Source organism: Parasteatoda tepidariorum, chromosome 12, assembly GCF_982258835.1.
Source record: "Parasteatoda tepidariorum strain Cologne lab strain chromosome 12, Ptep-v5.0, whole genome shotgun sequence".
Lineage (NCBI taxonomy): Eukaryota > Metazoa > Arthropoda > Arachnida > Araneae > Theridiidae > Parasteatoda > Parasteatoda tepidariorum.
In genome coordinates, this window is record NC_141766.1 from 4,513,517 (window position 1) to 4,539,384 (window position 25,868).

The 25,868-nt window shown below is 26.2% G+C and overlaps 1 protein-coding gene across 4 annotated transcripts in view; it reads left to right on the forward strand.

Annotated features, from left to right (window-relative positions):
• The window catches only part of LOC107453372 (uncharacterized), a 404,700-nt gene that overhangs the window by 341,882 nt on the left and 36,950 nt on the right, over positions 1-25,868 (forward strand). For 2 of the 4 annotated variants that reach the window (XM_071188231.2, XM_016070186.4), the window contains 3 exons: positions 9,531-9,665; positions 21,083-21,190; positions 22,826-22,903. In XM_071188231.2, the coding sequence (XP_071044332.2) occupies positions 9,531-9,665; positions 21,083-21,190; positions 22,826-22,903 (321 nt within the window). The remainder of the gene's footprint in view (positions 1-9,530; positions 9,666-21,082; positions 21,191-22,825; positions 22,904-25,868) is intronic. The other 2 variants (XM_087155622.1, XM_016070187.4) reach the window with 1 other exon arrangement.

The window sequence follows — 25,868 nt, forward strand, 5'->3', positions numbered from 1 at the left end:
ATACTTTCCTCTTTAATCTAAATTTGATTTTTACAACTATATTTCCTCCGTTGTAAAATATTAAAGTTCAATTTCGTTAAGTTCAATTTATAGAATTTAATTTTGCATCGCGCTAAGCGTTAGCATTAAAGTTATAATGCAAAACATGCGAATTATAATTCCTTCAACAACGCAAAAATAGCATGAAATTCATTAAATACTCTCCTCTCGGAAACTTTTTAATGTAAAATAAATTTTTATAATTATTTTTCTCCTTTCTTGATTATTTGAACTAATGTCAGGTGTGAATTTTGCCTCGCACCAAGTTTAAGTATGCAAGTTAGAATGCAAAACTTCCGATGTAAAATTCATTTAACGATACAATGATAATGATTATCTCATATATTATTCATTTTGAATTAAAAAACGAATATTTTTTAATATTTAAATCAATATCAAGTTATGGAATTTGATTTTATATCGCGCTAAGTATCATCAACGTTATAGTACAAAACAGCCGAATTAAAAAAAAATTTATCTTTTAAGTACAAAATATGTAAATTAAAATTTAGATTTATTCGACGTACCGCACAGATCATTGGGATCATTAGCGTACAAACTATTCGGCTTCCTCTCATGTTAACGATTAGTCATTTGTAAGCAAACCTAATATTGTTCAAATTTTCTGCATCCTTAATTGGCACCAAGTAGAACCATATTATCGTGCAATTTTTTCCGTCTGAAGCTTGATCATTAATTAAAATGATAAACAGTTCAATTTAACAAAGTATTAAAGTTGCTGCAAATTCCCACGGTAATGTAATTTAAAATACCCTTGCTATGATTCAACATTGAACTGTTTTTTTTTAAGGAATAAATAAATTAACGAAATTTGATTGAATGTTTCTGAAAATTTAATTGACTGTGATTTAACGAGACACCGTAATTTAACTTATAGAAATATTTTTTTTTTAAACCTCGTATAAAAATCAATATTTTGTAGCAAAAATATTTAGATAAATAATTATGTTTATATACTTGTCATATTTACATTTTTAAAAATAATTATGTTTTTGCTAATATTACTCTTAATTTTTTTAATTAAAGAGTTCATCTTAGATAATCAATAGAATATTAGATTTATTTTGAATGTTTATGAAAAAAATAGTAAATAAAATCACGAAATTTGTTGGAGTTTTTCAGAAAATTTAAGCGGTACCGAAATTCAAAGTACGGAAATATTTTATAACTTCGTTTGAAAATCTCTATTTTGTAAAACATTATTTGCCTATACAAACAAGATCTCGTTAGTTTGTTATTATCATTTTTAAAATAAATAAATTTTTGTATTAATTATAGATTTTGAAGTGTATATGCGTTTGAGAATTCCGCATTGTTATGCTAAAATAGACTTTTTAGTTGAAGTTTTTATTTTTTTAAGCATTTCTAGAAGCATTTTCACCTATAAATATCAAATGTTAAATGTTACTTATGGTAGATGATATAAATCTATGTTATATTGTTTTTCTGAAAAATGAAGTCCTTTACAGGGACTCAGAACCTTAAAATATTCTTTTTTGATACTGAAATGACATTTTTTTTCTTTTATGAATCTTATAAATTGCTTGGCTTAATTTTAAAATTTATGCTAATTTAAAGAAATTTCTGGGGATAAATCCTGCAAAATTGTTTTAAAATACGCAACAATGAAGGAATTATGAATACCTCCCGTCTCAAATACTGACAGAAAGTATTTAAACTCCTTGGTAAGATTATAAATTAACGCAATAATCAGTTTTGTTAAGTTAGAAAAAAAAATCATTTTTGATGCTTTTTTTTGCAAAAAATATTTTAAATCATTCCATAAAGAATTTCAAGAAAATAATAAAAGAGTTTTTTAAAAAAAATGAGACACGAGGAGCAGAATAAGAATAGAAAACGGGAAAAAAATAGTTTTTATTGTTATTATTATTATTTGGATAGGGATAAAAATCTAATTTTTGTGCTTAATGACCCTTATGTCTGCAATGCTAACGGAATCTTTTTAAATCATAATGCCCTTTTTTGCATGTTTTATATAAACCATTCAATTAAATTAAAAAAAAGAAAGAAAGAAAATGAGGCGCGAGGAGCATAACATACGGAAAAAAAAATCATCATTTAGAGGCCCTTAAATCACAACCGTTTGTAATAATTATTTCTACAAAACAATCCTTAACATTCTATTATATCATTCTATCAAACTTAGAAGAAAATTTCAATCTTAAAACTGCTCAACACAACAAAATGGCAAGTTAACTTTACTTTTTAGACAAAATTATTTTCTTAACATACATAAAAATATTATTTAGTCAAAAATAATTTTTATATAGATCCTTGAAAAATTAATAAGAAGGTTATTAATTGTATTCAAAGTCTCAATTGTTTCGAATTTCTTGTATTATTAAAGCAAATGAAAGTATTATTACTCATATGCATTATTTATCGTAAGTTATTATTAACGTTTCCGCTTCCTTGTTTTGAGCTTTCAAAATGGCTCATTAAACCTTCTTTTTTAGTTCACTGCCAGGATTCTCCAAAAATGCTCCCTTTCTTTTTTATTTTCTGGCCTTGCATCCTAGTTTGTAGGAAGAAAAAAGTAGGCCAAACAATCCCATCGCTGGGCCTCATCCTGTATCCTGCATCATTCACAACAAAGATTTCTAAATATTTATTTTTTTTTAACACTTTTATCACAAAATACGGTGCATAATAATAAAAAGCATTTGTATTAATAGAAAAAGCAAAAAATTTCATTGATGAGATTATTAGTAATCCATAAAAATTCTTTAAATTTATTTAAAAAGAAAATAACTTATAGAAATGTGTGTTAATAAAAATAAAAACTAACTTGACATACTTAGCGCATAACACACACAGTAACAGAGCTGTGGAATAGAAAAAAAATTCCGACTTAATCTCGTTTAAAATGTTCGTCAAAACCTAGGAATTTATTAATATTAATTACTAAGTAAATGGTAAACTCAAATTATTAATTTTTAATTATGTATTTTAATTATACATTTTAAATATAATTCAAGCGTTATTCGAATTTTGTATTTCAAATTATATGTATGTATTATGTACGATTAGAATTATAAGTGTTTCGTGTGAAACTGCATTTTATATTATTTTGTAATTAAATAATTTGATAAGATAATTAATTTTGAAAATTAATTCAATGAGTAATAAATTAATTATACTTGGTGACTTTATAATTCAAATAATTGTCATAATATTATTCAATAAGCTATATTTGTGTTCATATAATTAAAAATTCGTACATATTTATTTAAATAAGTTTCATAAGATCAAAGATTTTTTTTAAATTATTAAATTTAACTTTTAGTTAACCTTATTTGGAGTCTAGTAAATTTGTGCCTGTCCGTCTCTTTTTAGATCTATAAAAAATTATGTTTTTCTTTATTCATTCAAGATAAAGTAAAATATATAATTTACATGAGTTATGTAAAGTTAAAATGTATTTAAAAAACTTCTGAAAATTTCATCGCATTTTGACAAATCAGTCATCAATGTTTCAAAAATTATTTTTCCGAATTTAAATATTTTTCTTTTTCCATTAATATTGCAATAAAAGAATACTGCAATTTTTTTTCTTAATGTTTTAATATTTTCAGAAATCTTTAAAATGCAATCAATTACTTCTGGGTGATATCGGAATTTAATATCGCGATATTGTTTAAAAATATCGATACATCTCAATATTATTTAAATGAACTAATTTTGCATTATTTTTAACAATGGCAATTTTTTTTTCTTTTTAAGGAAAATGTATAGAATTTAAAAAAATTCATTAATTATTTTAATTAAGTTATAAATAATAAAACCATCAGCTTTGCCGATTAAGTTTAACTCGTCACTAACAATAATATCGTTTTCGACCATGATATGGTAATATTCGATAATATAGATTTCGATACTTTTCATTAAAAATATTTTCTATAATCTTCACAATATTGTTGTAAATTATCATCTGCATTTATCAAATGCAAGATATTTACAATTTTTAAAATATCGTGATACTTAAAAAATAACGATGTTATTGATTTGAAATATCGAGATAGATGCAACTATATAATGTTAAATTAATTATATTTGTTCTGTGAAACTGCGTTCGCAATTCTATTCTAATTAATATTTTTTCCAAGTTACCAAATCATGTTAATTATTATAAGTCTTTTCATAATTCATATTTAAGGTAAGGATTATACTAACCAGTTATAGTATTATAATAGTAGTTAGTCATGGGACAATTTCGGATGAGCATTTTTCCTTATTGCGACTTAAAATATTTTCCGTGGGGGGTGGAGGCCCCTACCGGGGGGGGGGCGTTTGGAAGATGTATAAAAGCAGAGATGCCAACTTGCTCCGGAGAGCAAATATATATTTTAAAGTGTTAATTTATCAATTGTGATTCTTGGTTTAATAAATTCAATTTAGTAGATTTTTATCCACCACTATTTCTGAATAGGCTTATATAATATAGGCTTATATTATTCATAGGCTTATATTATACAGGCATATATTATTCATAGGCTTTTATAATTCACCACTTTATAGTTCTTATGTCATGCTATAGCTTTTGAAAAGCAAGCAAAAATAGTCAAATATTTGAATATTTGCTTTGTAGTTATTTACCGTTACTATAATTATTTTGGCGTGTCCGGAGCAGTTGGCATCTCTGTAAAAGCTCCTATACAAAAGAAAAAAATTTCAAAAATAGTTATTTAACTCAGCATGAAGTACCAAGCATTAAGTAATTCAGCAATTTATTAAGAAGAATATTAAAAACCCATTTCATGGTGAAAGTAACATTTTGCTTGCTGTTTCTTCACAAAAAAAAAGCTTTTACACTAGGTTATATATTTTTTTCGCTTTGCAGAAGTCTAAACTATTTTTTTTTTTAAATTTTTACAAATTGTTTTTAAATTTTTTTCCAATTCCATATAAACATAATTTTGCATTAGTTCGTTAAAAGTTATTTTACTCACTATATAGAAATTCGCAGCAAATAATTCTCATTCTAATTAGGGTAACTCTCATAAAAAAATTTCCTTAAATAAGTTAAAATATAAATAAAAGTGTTCAATAAATAAAAGTGAATCAATGAATAAAATCCGATAAAATTATAAGTATCATATTGAAAATAATAAATATAAATTTTTTTTTTTTAATTGTTAATGTATGTTTGTTAAAAAAAATTTAAGGAGTTCTTGGAAAAAGCTTCTCTTGCAAACTTGGTGGTGATTCAGAAAAGGCGGAGAAGGTTCTATCTACATAATAAAAAAATAATTAAAAATTTCATTGAGGGCTGTCCAAAAATGATAGAGGGGTTCCTGTCACAAGGGAGGAAGATAACAAGTGTAACATTTTATTAAAAATAAAAATATTTAAATTCAGCAAATATTTTTATATTATTTGTTTTGTATATTTCCAGCTTTTTCTTCCAAATAAATACGCATCTTAATTATAATTAAGCTTATAAAATGTCAATAAAAACATTTAAAAATAAATTTTGTTTTATAAAGTGTGTTGTTTCTGAATCGTAATAATTTGTACACATAACATAGAGTTGCATTAAACTAGGGTATTGGGAAAAGGGGTTGGTTTTGGTGAAATGTGTGACAAAGGGTGACAAAGAAAGTAAAAAATAATCATAATTATTGTGACATTATTTATGAACCTTTATCAGAATTAACTTTTATTTTATAAACATGAAGTTTTTATAATTAAAAATCATTTATTTTTATGCCCAGACTCAATCTTTTACAACTTTTTGTTTTTATGTCAAGTATTTTACGATTTAATTAATTTACTATTGGTGGAAAACAAACCGCTGAAAAAGAATAATTTACGAATAAGACTTTCTTTTAACAAAAGAATTAGGCTTTTATTCCTCATAAGGTTATGTAGGATGCAGATATGAATGTGAAAATTCTGTGGGAAAATGTTTAAAAATTACTTATTAATTTACGAATTATACATAAATTTTAATTTAAACAAAAAACAAAACAAAAAAAAACGAAGATTTAGAATTGAATAATTTTGATATTTTTTTTTTTAAAAAAAAGGGGGGGGGGCTGGACATTTTATGTATCTTCGGATATAAAAATACGTGACTTTAATAGGTCATAATTCTACTGCTAATAGTTTTTGCTGAATTGAAATTCACGATTCGAAAGAAAAAAAAAGCTTCAATTTGAATGCAAAATAAGTGAGAAAATGATCTCCGCATCGAGATAAAAATGTTCCTAAAATATTTCTTTTAAAAACGTATGTTTTTTATCGACTTATTTTTGTGTAAAAGCGAGGGCAACGAGAAGTTTCTTCTGAAAGCCACAAGAAGAAGAGACTGCCAAACTAGTTATTATTATTTTATTTTCCTTTTTTGTAAAATTCAGAGATTTATTTGGCTTCCTTAAAAGGTTGCTTAAAAGCTACTTTTCGCTTTTTTTATAATTTTTTTTACCTAATTTATCGTTTTTGATTTACATAATGCAATTTCAAATCTAAGGTAATTACAAATATTAACAAAAAAATAAGTCTTGCAATTTTTAAAAACATTTTTATTAGCTAATACACTTAAAAGCTTTTATTATTTTTTTTTATTTCTCCTTTTAGATATTTTGAATAACTTATTCTAAGAATGTTCGTGTTACATTTATAAAAGTTCGAACAGTTTTATTTTTGGTAGTTCAAATCTGATATCGCTTTAACAAAACTAATTATACTACCATACTAAAATATTAAATAGAGATAGTTACTAAAATAGAGATAGTCTGTAGTCTATTTTAGTAATTCAGCATTCAGAAGATGTGAAATTTCGAGAATATAATAGGCAACATTTTTTGTATTAAATTTTAATTATTTTCAACGAAAATAATCCATGACAATCATTGAACATAAATTCTTTCTTATCGTATATAGATATAAATTTGATTTTGTATATATTAATTTATCGATGTAAGTAATCAAATTTATGAATACAAATATATTTGGATATAAATTTGAATTATGAGTGGGTTAATATAATATCATTCTAAGGTTTAGCTTTCGCCGCATTCTTACGCAAAATTGAAAGTACATACATACGTACAAGATTAATTCTTTCTAACAATAAGCTTATCAAAAATGTATTCATTTTGCATCGTTTAAAACGATGGTTTTTTTTTAATTTATTTTTTTTTAAATTTATTTTTGAAAAATTTATTGGCAGCTTTTGTTTAAATTGAATTAAAAAAGTTCTAAATAAGAATATTTTTTCTAAAAGAATTGATTAAAAAATATTTAAAGTATAATATAGAGCTTTTTTTCGTAAAGGTTTGCTAATTTATTAATTGATTTGAAAGTAAAAAAATATAAAACTTTTTTTTGGAAAATTGTTAACAAAGTTATAAAAACATATATTAGAAAATATTTTACTCTTTTTTTAAAGGGATTAATTGGGAAGTTTTAAATTTTTTTTTATTTTACATTATACAAGGCCTGTTTTTTGGAAGGAGGGGTTAAAAATCTTGATTAAGTTAAAAAAAAAAAAAAAGAAAGAAAAATTAATGTCAATAATGTTGATTTTAAAAACAGGTAATTACTAAAATCGAAAGTTTCACCCGACATTCACTTTCTTTGAATTCGTCACTTTCTTAAATTATTTATTTATTTATTTTTATGAAATGTAGCCCTTTTATCGAGTAGGAATTAAAATTACAAACATATAGAAAATTATTAAAAAAGAATTTTGAGAATATTTTATGTATTTTTTTTTTCAAATTGATTAGGTAGTTATAAAAATATTTTTATTTTATGTTACACAAAATATTTTTTTCTTTGGAGGGTGAAAATCGTGATATTTTTATTAACGAAACAGAAAAAAAATCATTAATGTTGATTTGAAAGAAACAGGTAATACATAAATAAAAGAAAATTGCTGCCATCGCAGTCACATTCGCAACGATATTTTTTTACGAAATGTAGCCCTGTTAGGAAATCGACTTTGGTATTCCGATTTCTTAAATATAAATGAGTAGGAATTAGAATGACGCAACCATCGATTGCGTCTCTTTTTCTTCTAGACGGACATTCACCTCTTGTTATTCTTCGTAGCGCCACCTACCAAAGGAAGAGAATTGCATTCAAGGTCTCGTCTATTTTCCTCATAAAATATCCTCCAAAGGTTATTATTTTTTTTCCTGCAATAAAATAAGCTCAACTAAATTAGTAATCCAAAAGAATGACCCAAAAGAAAGAAGAAAAAAAAAAAAAAAATATTGGACTTACATTTAAGACTTTATCCAGCTATGACGGTTAATTTAAAATTGTTTTATGTTGACAATCATCATAGCCACACCACCTACGATTACTATTATGTAGATAAGCGTGATATAATTGATTACAATAATAAATTACTCTGTAGTCGAGATTAAAGTTTAATATAAGTAGTAAATTATAATAAAATATTTTATACTACACTGGCTATGATGGTTGTAAACAGTGGCCATCATAACCAACTGAAAATGACGAAAACTAACTGTTAAACTTCTATGCAAATCAGGATAATGTAATTGATTACAAATAATAAATAGCTTTGTAATCGTAATCGCAGTCACATTATAAATTATAATAAACTGTTTTATATGTCTCTGTCTTGGGAGTTATATTAAAAAAAATTGTTTATACTAAACAACAAAAATCATAAACATGTAAAAATCAAGAGAACTACCTACGATAAACTCTTATGTAGATCAGAGTAATAAATAACTAAAAAAATTTTTTTTTATCATAGCTAAACATTAGATTCTTTTAAATTTTTTTAAAGCAAAACAAAAACCTTCAGAAATGAAGAAAAATCGAGTAAACCTCCTACTATTTAACCCTTTATCAAAAGTGAAACAGTAATGTAATTGATTTTAAGAATGAATCACTTTATAGTAAAAACTACTCGATTTCATAATTTAGTATTAGTTTTATAATTATAAATTTATTAAGGAAATAATTGTCGCTGATGATCACAATTAAAATTAATAATGATTGTTTGCAATCTAACGTGATCTAGCCATTGATTGCAATGATAAATTACTTCGTTTTGGATTTGCTTGTTATCGCAGCTTAATATTTCTAACTTCGATCACAAATGTAATAATAAATTATGTTTGCTTATAATAAAATTATAATTATTATTCTCTGCCTTTACGTTTACGAGTAATTGATTACAGATATTAAATACCTAATAATCAAGATTACTTGTTATGTAGTTCAATATTCACCGTCATTACGATTACAAATGTAGTAGTAAATTATGATTCTTTGTAATCATAATTTAAAATTATTATTGTTAATTATGATTGTTTGCAATTGATTGTATTTTGACAAATTCTGATTTAGAATAAGTTTTGTTTAATTTCGATTTGGAATGAGTACATTTTTTTCTTGATAGCTGTGAAATTAATTGTTTAATCTGTAAATGAATTCTCTCTAATTAAATTATTTTGTTGCAGTAGATAATACATGTGACAGTACAAGAGGAGATCCCAGAGAAGAAGAATTAATGGCTGAAGCCCTACTACAGGGTGAAGCTAAAACATTGCTACACAATATTCTTCAGCCTACCTACTCTATTTACGCCCCTCCAGGTAATTAGTCTTATTTATAAATCACTCAGTATTTGGATTGCGTTAAAATGAAGGAGTCATTTTACGGGAATCCGTTAATTCCTAACATTTTTAAAACGAACCCTTCAATATTTGGATTGCATTAAAATGAAGGAGTCATTTTACGGGAATCCGTTCATTCCTAACATTTTTTAACCAACCTTTCTCAAAAAAGAATTTTTTTTTTCTCGTTGAAACGGATCTTTCTCGAAATATTTTATCGCCGAAGATTTAAAAAATAAAATTAAAAAGCTATAATTAAAAACAAATATATTTCTTTAAAAGGTTTGCCACTATCAAACGTGTATACTGACTATCAATGAACTTGCAAAAAACAGCGAACTTTGTTTTAAAAGGGAAATTTAAAGATAAAAGATATACAAATGTCAGATAGGTTTGTTTTTAGTTTGTATTTGTTATCAGAATGTACTATGTCAATAAAAAAATTTTTTTTCCCTTTACGTGAAAATTTAAGGTTTGTGAAAGTACTCTGTCAAAATAGCTTCGAAACCAACAGTCGAATTTGAAATCTATGAACCATTTGAAACCCCCATTACTCATTATTGAGTGTTGTAACAAAATAAAAACACCGCTGAGAATCCGTTCTTCATTTATAAATAAACCTGACGACAAGGTAGGTTAACACCGATTGAAGACGTTCTGTGAAATAAGTTCGGAATGAAGCTAAGTGCACTTTATATAATTAGCTTTTCTTTGCAAATATTTGATAGTTATAAACTAATAAAATTTGAACTTTTGTCTCATTTGATGATGATATGTCTTTTTGTTCTGGTGGGTCATTTCTGAGACTTCATTTTGCTCAAAAATGAGTATAAACTCTTTCAATTATGAGAATGTCACAATAATGAATGCATGAGTTTTGAAATTCGACTACATTTGTTTCGATACTTTTTCGCTTTATTTTGAGAAACCTTTTCAACAATGAAGTTCCCCCCCCCCCAATTTTTTAAAACACTCTCGAATTCCCTGCTTTGTTTCCTTTTGAAAGATAATTAAATAGTGCATTTTTTTTCAATATTCAAATTAAATAATGCAATTTCAAATTAAATAATGCATTTGTTTCACTATTTTTAATATTTTATATTTCATAACCGTCGTTGAATAGACGACCCAGTTCTGAGTCTGAGTTCGTAAAAGTAGCCTTGTTATTTTGAACCCAATCCTGAAGATGAAGTAATTCCGGGATCAAGCATTAAGATAAAAAAAAAAGCTTTCTGTTTGATGGAACTAACACGTATTCGCTTTACATGGCGAAGAAAACCACTTAAACCTTCCACGGTTAGCCCGACATCAAGGGATTTTTAGCCTATGATCCGCCCACCACTGAGAATAATTTTGTCATTATTGTGATCAGTGCGAACCAGGAGCAGAATTCGTATCAACCGACCTACGCTGGGTTTCGAACTTGATCGCCTCATTGAGAGGCGAGTGCTCTATCCTCTGAGCCACCGCGACTCAGTTTCAATCTATCTTTTTATTTTATTTTATAACCGTCGTTGAACAGCCGACCCAAATTAATGGGTTTACGACTACTAATGTTCAACTCCGTAGCCTTGTAATTTTGAACTAATCCAGAAGACAAGGAAACTCCTGGATCAGTACCCCCAGAGGTATTGATTTGTTATGGGAACATGGAGGACTTTGAGACTCGACAGATTTAACGTGCATCAGTCACCATTTACTACACGGGGAGTCTTCGGCCGGCGAGGATCGAACCCACGACCTCTTGGACTTGGGCCCAGCGCCCTACCGACCATGCTATCCCGGCCCAGTTTCAATCTATCAATATCTTTCACGATAAACGTTTTGTTACTTCAGAAATTAAAGTGAAAAAAACCAAGTTCACGTATTGACTGCAATGGGAATTTCGCCATTTTCTTTCGTCATATGAAGTATTACACAAACATTTATTTACACTGTCTTAGTAAAGATTTCAAACATTTTGTTAGAAATATATGCATAGAAATAAGCACATTCCTAGTTATTAAAATAAATAATCTTCTAATATAGCGTTCTTCTAGAAGCGTTACAATTTTTAATTGCATTGTTATATAAATTTCCTAAGTTATTTTGAGAAAACGAGTTGTGAAGAGAACCACATTTTTTACCTTTTCTTTTATTAAGCTATCGGGGTCTTATTTTCCAGATCGAATATTTTGAAGATAAGAAACCGATCAAAAAAAGAATAATATCGTTTTTGTGCCTGATTACATATTAATTCATCGATATCTCCGCCTCATTCACATAATTGCTTTGGACCATTAAATAAATAAAAAATACTCTGAACAAACCAAAGTGCAAATCTACTCTTATTCTAATGATGCGTAATACTTTCAGGCTTTTATGATTTAATGGGAAAGGCTTTTATGAAATTTATTATAATTCTAGCTATAATTTCGAGAATGCACCATAAAAGACTTAAATCTAATCTAGATCTTAATTTTGCATATTTAAAACTCGTAAGAAACTCTCTAAAAGCTATTAATAATTTTCTGCATCTAAATTTAACTTAGAAATCGGGTTCTTTCTGTCAGATAGATTCCTGTTTTTGAGAAGGAAAAAAAAAGGGTGAGAAAGAAGTTATGTGTTTTAGGGTAAGGGGCAGAATGAATTAAGTGATCGATACCGTTTTCCAAACTATAAAATTCGTGAAGAGACTTTCTTTTTAAAAGGATCCGTTTTTAATATAAAATAATTTGTTAAAAATTGTTCTTTCATTATATTGCTCCATTTATTTTATTTGGGTTTTCAAAAAGTCTCTTTACATACTGATAAGTGCGTATTTTCTTAATTTAATAATCAGCAGTATATTAACGCAGCGTTTACGAAATTCAAATAAGAGCAATTTTAAGATGTATTTATTGGTTTATTCCATAAAGGTAAAACTATGCATAAATTTACTATTAAATAAAAATAATTCATATTTAGATAAAGGTACTTAATTAAAAATTCTACAACGCTGAAACTTTATAATGAAATTAAATTGATTACTTGAAATCTGTGTTCTTGGTGAAATTAGAACTAGCCTTTTTATCATCTAGTTTTTGAATCGCAACTTTTTACTAAAGCATGTCAGTTTTGATGGTTTGTTCTTTTGCTATCTACTAAGATTAAGAATGAAGAATAAAGGATGTAAAAGATACATTTCTTTGCTTTTTTTTTAATTCCTTGTTTCTATTATATCGTTTTTTTCTTTTATATATTGACTTGTTTAAGGAGTAGAAAAAATTATCGTAGCTAAATTTTACAACTCTTGGTAATTAAGGGGAAAAAATTTATTTTAGATAGATTACGAAAGTTCTCAAAAATCTCATTTTTATTTATCTACTGTACGACCATAATCTTTTTTTAAAGGATCTACTATGCAGCCTGCAATAATCAAAATTATCTATTATATGTAGACAAACTATTGTAGAAAGAGAATCGATAAAAAGGTGGTTGATGTGGTTTTTGCGCAATCTAACAACCCTTGTTACGAATGAAAATTACGGAAACGGAATTCAAAGGCGTATCTGTATTTGATCGCCAAACGATTGCAGAAACGGCTTCTTTCTGGAATCCCAGGACGAAAAGTTTTCAAGGCTATTGCAGCGAGGGGAATGCCCGCTCTAGCGCATAACACGCACTACCTCTGATTGGTTGAGCCATCTGTAGTGGTGTGAGGGGCTAGAAGCCTACTTCAAGGACAGAACAATTCTTATTTTAATAGAAAGTATTATCCGCGTGAGGCTCAGATTCTTTTACATTTTAGACAAATAGTCCGTGCTTTTTTGACTGACTATTCAAGATTATGAATTAGCATAAAAGAATTTTTTGTTGTTGATAAAATTATGAATTCGACTGCTTAAAGCCACTCAATGTTAATTTCTAGTCTTTTTCCTCCATTAAAATTAACTATTTGCTCTTTAGGGAAAGAATTGACAAATGTATATTGATTTAATGTAGACGTTGATTAATGTTTGTCAATAAAAGCAAGAATTTAAATGATTAAAGCTGTTAAATGTTCTTTAAAATATTCTAAAGTAAGTCATTAAAATTCTGCTCTTCACAATTTTGTCGGATTAAGAGAAAAGGCAAATTTTCGACGATTTATTTACATAAACTCTTCCATTCATAATGCTCTCTAAGTGTTGAAGATTAAATTATAGAACTTTAATATTATAAATAGTATTTATATGCAATGTTTTAATCATCCATTTCGTGTTGTCCTTTCTAAATTTGAAGAGTTGATTCGGCATACTATTTAAATATATATATATAGTTAACATGGTACTCATAAACAGGGTTTAAAACACTAACCCAACCCGGGTGTTTTTTTTTTCTTTTCTAGATATTACCAAGAATTAGACTTTCGAGATTTTATCTTTTATTTAAAATGGAACAATTTTTATTCAAAAGAAAACTTTGATTGCAAAGGAATAGTTTAATAAATTCTTAAAATGGAAAATTTTTTTTTTTTTTTAATGAAGAAAAATATTAAAAAAAAAAAAATCTTTCTTCATTAACTTTTTCGTACAAGTTGTTATCAATTTTTTCTGGAATTAATTTTTATTATTCACCTTTTAAGGGGGAACAACACAGAAGTCTGTAAATAAGGATTTTTTTAACAATTTTTATAAACTGAATACATTTTTTTAAAATTTTTAAAATCTTTTTGTACCTATTTTAATCTTCATTTTATAATGTTAAAAATACAAAAATTCACGAACTTAGCTTTATATATTGTAACGTTCATAACTTATTTTTCTGTACTCATAAGTTGAAAAAGAAATCATCTAAATTTGATTCCGTTTTAATTTTTTTAAATTACATGAAAGTAGTTTTCGCTGCACGTAGGATTTTTTAAATTTTTTTTTGTTGCACTAAAAGACTATGTTAAAGAAAAGAAAACATATTAAAAAAAGAAGATATAAGTTACATTTTTGTAGATTACTCATAACCAGTCATTAAAATTAAAAAAAATTATAAAAATCCTAAGTGCAAAAAAAAACAAACTATATTTGATGTGAACATCGTGACAATATAATGTAAATCGGTTGAAAATTGTACCAGTTAGAGATGCAACAAATTAGAGAAACTATAGTTTCGAGTATTTTATTCGAGTTTATTCGAGTTATTCGAGTTTTTTGATCAATAATCTATATAAATTCAGAAGATTTTGCAACTAACTATAATGCCTCAATACCAGATCCATAAGATGCTTTTTCATTTTCAGTTGTGCTAGTCTAGCCCTTTTTCTTGTCTATCTACTTTCATGTGACGCTTCATTTGTATATATATAATATATTCCCCCTGTTCGCCACCGCTCACCAACCCTGATAATTGCTTCGCAATTATTGTCGTTTCTTGGCAGAACACAATTTTCCCACTAAAGTAAAAATTATCCACTTAACATATATGTAGTAAAGGAAATTCTGTTTGCTCACGCCCCTATTTCTCACGTTCAAATATTATTATCTATTAGTATTAAAAATATTTAGATCTATTGGTAAGCAGAAGTAATTTTTCTAACTAATCATTTTTTAAAAAAAACAATTGTTATAGCAATATATTGTTCAAACAAATTTGATGAGTTGACAACCGTAATTTAAAACTTTTGCTTACCAAATGGGCGGATATATTAAATATTACTTTTGCTTGCATCTCATTGCGAATGAAGCTGATCATTAAGTTCTAAATCATTTAACAGATTTCTTTAACTGTAACTTATAACAGTATATTAACGTTATTTGATTTGACAGTTAATAAGATTTGACGACCTTTCTAACTAACTTTATTTGAAAATGTGGCTCAGAATTACATTATAATAATAATAAAAAATACAACTTAAACTCGAAAAATTGAGTTAAAAACGTAATAATAGCTGTACAAGAAAATAACTTTTAACTAGGGATACAAAGATCTTTATCGAAAAACAATATCTTTACGACTTATATTAGTTTTATGCTGGTGACAACCAAAACAAAATGGAATTGAATGCTGGATTCTATCGCTTGATTTTCCGGCCAATAAAAATGCATGGACAACAATGTAAAACTGGTACACCATCATTAGACATACTCAAAACAAAATAAGAATTTCAGCAGACAGCATTATTAATTACTTTTTCACACTCATGCGTTCTCAATTTTGATTGACTGTTTTGTGCGTTACTAACCGCAAATCTTCTGTGATTGGCTATGTGTTATCATTTCACTCTCTTCTTATATTATATATATATATATAATATAGCACCATTATTTTTGAAAATGTTTCTTTGTTGTTTTCCTTCATTGGTTTCATTTTCATGTTTAAATAAAGCCAGAACTTAACACAAAAGTACCGTTTATTTAATGATATTCATTATAGTTATTTGTTTCACTCTAAACCGAATATTTATTGGAACGTAATTAAATATTTAAAAAAAGAAAGGAATTGCAAAGTTTAATTTGAAATTAACTGAAGGGAACTTTTGATACTTTATATATTCTTAATTGTCATTGCAATTATATAAATAAATACAAATTATTGTTTTTAGTAATATATCAATTAACTGAAGTTTCTTAGGAGGGATTAAACTTTATTAGTTAAGTTTAACGAAAATGATAAAAGTATTTCAATTTAATTCGATTGATAAAAAAATCACTAGTTGAAAAAGTATTATTTGTATATTAATTATATCACAATAAGTGTAATTATTGAAGTTTAGAACAGTTTAAATTAATCTTTATTTATTAATTATTTTTTTAAAATATATTTATATTTTCGTTTGCATTAAATTCTTGCTCAATGGTTCGAATTGATTCGGTTGTTAAATACATTTAATTACTAACGAGGTGCATTTTTCCAGTCCGTCCACCGCAGAGCAGAGGGGATCATGGAAGTTAAAGCCCAACAATTTCGTAACTACATTCTTTATTTCCTAGGCAAGCTGTTATCCATCGATATGAAGTGGTTTTAAACCTTTCTTGGGAATCGAAACCCAGTTTTTCGCAATCATAGTTCTGTGCCCCAAGCAATGAACCCTCGCAGCAGTTTTAAACTTTTAAAATTCAGAAAATTATAAAAATGTCCAAATTCTATTATTTCTAAAACTATTAAAATCTGAAAATTTCTGCATTTTTAACTCTTTATAAATTCTATAACCATCTTAAAAATGTCTACATTCTGAATCTACGATTTCTAAAATTTTTAAAAATCTAAAACTGATTATTGATTTCGATAACTAATAGAAGTGTGAAAGTGTCTAAATTCATAAACTGTTTATGATTTCTATTCGAAATATAAATTCTTAACCTGCAATTTTTTTGTTACGAATTTGGAGAAACATAGACTAGAATAAAATACGTTTATTTCACAAAACTCTTAGCCTAAAAAAAAATACCCTTCACAAAATTTTAAACAACTTAAACGGACCTTTCATACAGTTCGTAACTTTTAAAACGATCTTTTTACAAAACTCGTTGTGAAATTTAATTTTGATAGTCTATTTTTGATTTAGATGTTCATACGGTTTAATAGAAATGCGGTTTTTGTAAAAATATATATTTCGTGGAAATAGGATCTTAGTATTTAACCAAAATAACTTCTCAAAATTTCAAAAACAGAACTTCACGTTCTCAAAAACAAAACTTCTGAATTGAAATATTTAACAGTCATATATTGGTTAACTGAATCCTTCTCATTGATGGTGACATTCTTTGTGGATTGAAGGGGGAAGTTGGGTGACCTTCTCTCCTTTTTACCCTTGAAAGGCTATCAACCTCTTTTAGACCCCCAAAACCCCTCTTGCAAGTTCTCATTGGTTCCTGAATACCTGGTCCGCTATTTTATTGCTATAACTGAGATTTAGCTTCTATGGGAAAATAAATTGTTTATTTTTGCATTAATAAGATATTTGTTTTGCATCGCATGAGATGATATTAGCGAGCATTTTGCTTTTCATGTTTTTAAATTTTTTTTAAGCAATATAATGCATTATGAAATTGAGAATTGAAATCCCATTGTTTACTTTTGCATAATTAATTTTTGTCTTTCACACTCACGTTTTAAATTATTTTAAGCAACATAATAATAAAATTAAAATAGTTAAGATTCATATTAAATTGTTTACTTTAGCATTCATCTTTAAGTTCGTAATAAGCAGGTTTCGAAACTATTTTAAGCGAAATTAAAATAATAACTCGAAATTAAATTACTTTGGTATTTTTTAGTTTATGACATGTTTTTAAACTGTTATATAATATGAAATAATGAAGATTAGTGAAAAGGCAAGATTTTGTAATTAAAAAAAAAATTAATTTCTATTTACATGGAGATTTTTTTTACTGTATTAGGAAATATTTAAAATTAATTATATATAAATGAAGATTCGAAATCATGTAAAGAAATAAAAATTTTCTTCCCATACATTTCGATTTAAATAACTTAGATAAAAATTAAAATCTTTTTTTTTAATGGTATTTTGTATTCCAAATGTAAATTTAATAATGCACTCTTTTTTATAAAATTCTGACTGAAAGAAATATATTAAAAAAAAACTATTTCCATTTATTTAGCATTTTTAATTAAATAATATTTTTACGTAACTTATTAGAAAAAGGAAATAAATTGTAAAATAAAATCTAAAAGTTCCATGAACTTGAGACTATCAATTTGAAAATCAATATCTATTATTAAAATTTGAATAGTATTATTGTGCACAAATGTTTTTCCTCGTTTTAACTAGAATATGTGTGTAGAATAATTGTTTTCAAATTAATTAAAAAAATATAATACTGGGAAAAGAACTGCATAACAAACGTTTTATAACCCGATGATGAACTGAGAAAATTAATGCTAATATGAAATTATGAAGCAAGAAAGTTATTTCATTACTCATTTCATATGACGTCAACATAGCTAGTCGTGACGTCGTGTGATGTCACTTGGTAAAAGGTTGTTCAAAACAAACAGTTGCTGGGTTTTATGTCTTTTTCCATTCATTAAGTATTTTTAAACGTTTTTCTTTTCTCATACGCATAACTTGTACTTGAAATCACTGCTCGATTTAGAAAATAATCTGCCTAATACAATGATATCATAAATTTTTTATTTCAGACCAGTTAAATTGGAAAAATGTTTCAAATATTATAATTGCATGAAAATTTCGGAATCAGAATTATTTTTATTATTTTGTCCGACAGAATTTTAATTAAAGTAATAAATAAATTAACAAATAAGTTTATAAATATGTATTCTACCCCTCTGGTATGGGATATTTTAAAGGTTTTCTTTGAAAAATATCTGAATTTTTCCAAAATTTTAATCTTTAATTTAATTAAATCGATTTTTCGTACAATAATTTTAAATGAGTTGCGCAATTGAGATAGAAAACTTGGATATATCTGGATATGTGAAACTATTCATATTTCGTAGTAGAATATAATATATTCTAGATCATTTTAAATATGTAGACAAATTTATGTGTGCTAGCTCACTGGTTAACTAAAAGTTACTCTAACATTAAATAAATTATTTTATCAATTGAAGTCGCTGTTCTAGATAAAAATAGTTTGTTAAGTGTAATAGCATCAGTACTTCTATAAAAATTAAATTGTAAAAACAAGCTGAACCAACTTGGTATAAAACATTCTAAAACTATTTAAAACATCTTGTAATATAATTTTTTATTAGTCGAATTAAATACTGAATAAAATAAATTTACTAATGAATTTGGATTGCAGATGCATTCTTACATTTCTTAATATGATAAAAATGTTTTAATACAGTTTTGGTTTTAAATCGTTCCCATTTAATTATATTTTTAATTATTTTATTAATAATCTCTTTGGTGTTGTCTACCTTTGCTTGGAATACAGATTTAAAAAAAAAAAAAAATCCTTTTATTCAGTTAGGACTTATAGTAGGCTTCGATGGAAACTGTCCTAAATAATTAGGGAGTTTCAGTTTAACGTTGCCCCCCCCCCCTCATGTATGAAATTTAAGAGGGGGGGGGGAGAGTGATGTTCATAAACTGGCGACGTTTAATTGTTCTATTTATTCAGAAATTCGCTTTGTTTTACAATATTCTTAATGTAACGAAGAACGTGGATTTGGATTTGACATTGCAATATTATTGCTATAACAGAAAATTGAATTATAGATCTTAATTGAATCCAAGATCTTAAAAAGAAACTTTTCTAGTTATTACACCTTTCTACCATTTTCGACAAAAAAAAAAATAAGCGGGAGAAAAAATAACTTTTTTTTTCATGTTTAACAGATCTTTAAATTAAATTTAATTTGGTAACGCAGTTTTTTTCTTTTTTTCCGCTTTGTGTCAATGTCATGTTGAAACGGAAAAACACCTCATTTACTATTATATAAATGTAACATCCGATTCAATTTCTCTCGTAACCCGAATTAAATGCAATTAAATAATTATTGGATCATAATTAGTAATTTTTTAATAAAGGTACAAAGTTCAATTTGAAGTTGACTCAACGGAATTTTTAATATGTAATACATTTTTAATTGTAAATACAATTATATAAACGTAAAATAGTTGTAAATAGTCTCTCGGGGTCAATCTTTTAAAGGGTAGAAAATATAAACGAAAATAATTAAATATTCCAATTTAATACAATTTTTTTAAAAAAAAGTATTTAATTAAAAAAGTGTTGTTTATATATTATTAAAAGACAGTACAATAAGTGTAATTAGTAAAATTTAGAAAAATTTTAGAACTGTTGAAGCGTCTTAATCAATTTGTTAAATGGAATTAAGTGGGAAAAGTTTCTTTCTTTAAACTTTAACTTAATCATTATAAATTAATATTTTTTAAGAAGAATCAAATTACGTTCGAATAATTAATTACATTAAATTTAGCTTCAACGATTTGAATCGAATCGGTCGGTACGTATATACAATAATTAATGAGGTGCTTTTTCCGGTGCTCTTTTTTTCTACTTACTGACACGATATACACAAGGATACAAAAAATTAGTAAAATCGAACGAAGTTTACTAAAGTGAATTGAATAGCAGATGGATCTTGGTAGCCTAGTGGCTTTGAGACATCGGTCCGCAGGGGCTCAGTCTTTTGACTCCGCTAAGACCCGCAGAGTACACGCGATATACGTGTTCGTAAATTCTGTGGAAAGTCCTATGGTCGGTCGCTGAACAGTAAAATGGGCACAGGGATCTGGAAAAATTTAATTCTTCTTCAGATCTACTCTTAAATTGTAGAAGTGACCTGACAAATGAGTGGGGTTCTAAGTTAATCAGCCTCTTACGTAAAGCGCACCTTTCTCACTTAAATCGCTAAAGGCCAATGGTTGACAACACAAACAAATTTGATTTTTTTTTAAAGTTCGGTTAAGTACCCTTTCTCTATTTACTAACAAAAAATTATTTTAGGTTCATTACCACCCAGTCCAGCAGATAGTGGTGTGTCTGATGTTGACAGTAGTAGCAGCCATCTAAGTAATGAAGAAACAAAACCTCGATTACTAGGAGCACCTTCAGGTAATAACAAAAACATATTTTTTGAAATCGGTATTTTTGTTGAGTAGAAATGGTGAATTTTGCATTAAAAGTGGTTTCTATCAAGAACTCATTTATCGCTACTCCGTTCTTCTCTCTTGGTCTTAATTAATTAAAAATATCATAACGTAACAATCATAACAACAAGATATAACAATAATTTATGGTGAATTATAATCGTTTTTGGTGATGAAAAACTGGTGGCACAATTCATTAAATGTAATATCAATTTATCTAATGAAGTAATATTTTTTGACTGCGACTGGTTTATATTTTGCAATTGCATGGTTCATTTTTAATATTCTATTCCTATTGCTTAATCATATTTTATTAACAAACTTTTAACTTACACTCTTCAGTTATTAAGAGTTTCAGTTATTAAATAATTTGGAAAATTATAAGTAAGCAAATTTTTAATAATTCTCTTTTTCCACTTCAAACCATGTTTGGTTTATTAAACAACTTTTATCCAGTGTCCTGTTCAAAATCAGTTTTGATCTCTTACAAATACAACTCTGTCAAAAAATATGTTAGTCTCGCCAAAATTGAAACACTTACTTTCAAAATAAATCACTAAAAAAGTGTTTGTTTTTCATTTCTTGTTTTTAGTTTAATATGGAAAGATAATTAAAATGTGCAGCATCATAGGGAAAAATTATTGTTTGCTGTTGCAAGAATGTTAATAGTTTCAAGACTAAAAATTCCTGAATTTTCTTTAAAAAATTCAATTTTGTTTTCTTTCCATTTATGTATGAACCTTGTTATTGTTCAAAATATATGAGATGCTTGATTAAAAATTCTAGAGGTTCCTTCCAAAATACATCACTAAAGAAAGTTCTTTGAAAATGCTGTTAATTCTTTTCCCCTTCCATTTGAGTATGAACCTTGTTATTGTTCAAAAAATATAAGATACTCGCTTCAAAATTGTTCCTTCAAAAATACATCATTGAAATTCGAGAATTTTGATGAATCACTTACCAAAAATATTTCTCATTTGTTAATTCTCTCTGTTAATTAATACTCAATATATAATAATGCTGTTATAGGATACTATAATTACTATACTATAACATTAAAAAATATATATATATAAAAATATATAAAAATATTTAGAATTCTATTCTGTTCTGCTATTTTATATTCTTATAGATGATGTTAAAATTTGTTTTTTAGGAATTTATTTTATTGGTTTTCAATTTTCTCCATGGCAAAATCCATATGAATTATCATTATTTTATATAAATAACTTATTACATCTTTAATGAATCCTTGTTCGTTTTGAACAAGTTGGGCTGAAAAATATTTTATTAAAAAGAAAAAAGTCAAAATGTCTCTTTAATTTCTTGTTACGTAGCATTTTTCATTTAATGTTAGCTTGAAAGGTGGGATGCTACACTTAGCCCTCGTGCCGCAAGTTGTGCATGTCTCTATTTTAGTCGATCATTTTGTTCTTGTAATTGCCAAAAAATTAATATTATTTTTTATGGATAGACTATAATCTAAAACTAAGTCAGAATAAATTAGGTTCGTATGAGATAGTTGTTATTAGTATAGCATATTTTGAGAAAATCTGTAAATGTAAATTATTGAATTCATAGTGGGGTTTTATTCTTTCAGTTGCACCTTCAAGGACAACCGAATCTCCTAGTCCATTGTCTTACGTCACGTCCTATGGTCAGTGCAATAACCAACAAAGTGAGTTTATTGCTTATTTTTTTATTATTCCTTTGTTCCTTAAGAATAGGGTATAAATATATCATTCTCCGGTTCGACGACATTGACTGATCTTGCAGTTCATTTTTCTAATCGTTTGGATACAACTATTTACTTAAAAAAATTATCATTTACAGTTTTATCTATTGCGATTTCCGTGTTCTCTAATGTAAATAGTATCAAAGAATGATCCTTAAATAATAAATAAATAAAAGAAAAATCAATTGTGATATTTAATAATTCCGTATTCTGAAAAATAGATAATAGAGTAAAATGATGGTTATATGTAAAAATACAACATGATGTCAATAATTAACTGTAAATAGTATTAAAAAAATACAAAAAATGTATCAATAATACCGTTTTTTAAAGCGTACGCAGTATTAAAGAATAATCGCTTTATTTAAAAAATATATTATATTTCATTATGTCAAGTTCTGAAGTGTAGATAGTATTGAAAACAAATCGCTGTATATAAAAAAAATATTATAAGGTACTTAATAATGCCTTGTTCCTGAAATGTAGATAGTATTAAAGAATGATTCTTATATATATATATTAAAAAAAGAAATTAGTATTTAATAATGCAGGGTTTCTCAATATATAAAATGATATTTAATAATGCTGTGTTCATAAGTATAGATACATCAAATAATGATCGTTATATGTTTATAATATATTTTATTATCCATCGTTCAGACCATAGTATCAAATAAAAAGATATTAATAATTTTAGATATTGTCAAAGTTCTTTTGTATTGATGTCGTGGAAAAAAAAGTTCAATTGAGTTCGAAATTTTAAAAATTAAATCAATTTTACAACTGATTTATTCTGTTGTTAGTTTCGATTATGATATGTTATTGATTAACTGTGTTTGATTGATTTTGTTATTAAAGTGATTTATGGATTTTTTTAATTAATGCACAAGGATTGATTTGAAGTTTACAGAAGGGAATATATACTTAGGGTTCTTAAGTAACTCTAAAGATTTCAATAATTAGGTTTATAATATGATATTCAACTATTGCATGTTTTTAATTGTATTGAGACTCATTTTTATAAATATTTATCATGAATTGTCATATTATAAATAAATTTTTTGTATACAAAATTTCTGTAATATATTAAACTTTTTTAATATATATTGTATTTTGCAGAGAATATTACACCAAAAATATGTAGTTTAATTTTGTATTTCGATTTCAAAAAATTTTCCATTTTTTCCACTGCTTTTATTATTATTATGATTACCATTTTTAAAATTGTCTTGGAAAGACGGTCTACAGTTAAAAACCATAATGTGTTTCTCCTAACTTCCTCAAATTGATAAAATATACGAACGGTAAAAATATGTTAAACGAAAGATTTTAAAATGGTGAAATATTTATATAATTTATTTTTTTTTCCGTAAAAAGAACATTTTTAATATATGTAAAATGATGTAAATTAATGTAACGTTTTTGACGCATTTAAGTTTTAACAAAAAGTAATTTTTAAGCATGAAAAATGCACTTGCAAATAAAATTCATTCCTTATCCTATAAGAATTTAATTGGTTCGTATTTTTTTTCTTTTGAGTAGTAGTAGAATTTTTTTTTGGCACTTTACAGACTCAATAAAATCAGAAGTGAAATTTATTCCAGATTGAAATAAATTATTTTTAGTTCCTTAGTTAAAAATAAACACACTCATCTAATGTACTGATACAAATGTATTCCCAATCAAATGAATGCGAATTTGAAAAACTGAAGAGGAGTGCGTGTTTTGTAATTGGTGTAAAGAAGTGATTGCATCATATTTGTTTAGTTGGCAACCCTTCGAAAGTAAGCGGCGGCTTTGACCTTCAAATGTTAGAGGAAAGTCATTGTGTCGTTGAACTAGTAACTCGGTGGCATTGAAATCCAGTTTTGTATGGCATTTCCTGCATGCATCTCTTTGCTGTTGTGATGATCCCGTTTCTCTCAGCACTTTTATCTCTCAAATAGGTGTTTCTTTAGATCATACAATTTACATTTTGAAAAGCTCTTATCATTTATTTTTAGTACTTTTTCACCCTTTAACATTAAATTAATGCTTTCATATAATTTAAGTGTGTAAAAGTACTTTTGGACCAGATATTAACAGTAATATGTTTTGAAAAGCTGTTATTTCTTTTTAGTACTGCATTCTTTACTTTTCTCCCTATATTTCATTAGCTTCTTAAATCGTCTATTAAAATTTATAGGTTTCATATACATTTATCATATTATTTAAGGATTAAAAAGAATTTTGGAACCCTTTTATAAAAATAAAATTGTTTTGAAAAGCTGTTATAATTACTGTTTAGCTCTGCTTTCTTCTTTGTATTTTTTTAACTTCTTAAAAATAAGGATTTCTCATCGTTTATTAAAATTTATGTCTTTCATATACATTTATGATATAATTTAAGGATTTCAAATGCATCTATCATATAATTTAAGCATTATAAAAATTTATAATCCCTCTCATACAAAATAAACAACAAAATGTTTTAAAAATGTTCATTTTTTTAGAATTACTTTTTTGTTTATTTAAATTCATAAAATTAATCGGTTTCATATAAATCCATCTTATAATTTAAGGGTTTCAAATGTATCTATCATATAATTTAAGGGTTTTAAAGAATTTTTTTGATCCTTTTATGAAGATGTAAAAAAAAAAAATGTTCTTTGAAAAGCTATTATAATATCTTTTTCGTTCTATTTTCCTATCTTTAAAAATCTAATTTTCCACCCTTTATTTAAAATTCATTATAATTTGGCTTTTTAGATTTTGTTTCCAACTTTGACCTGAAATAACTAAAAAAAAAAAAAAAAACTATTGACAGCAAAATGTTCTATAAACAATTTGCTACTGTAGCAATTTTTATATTATTTGATCGATTAGTTTTAGAGTTTGATCTAATAGTTTTACAGTTTTGGGATCGACA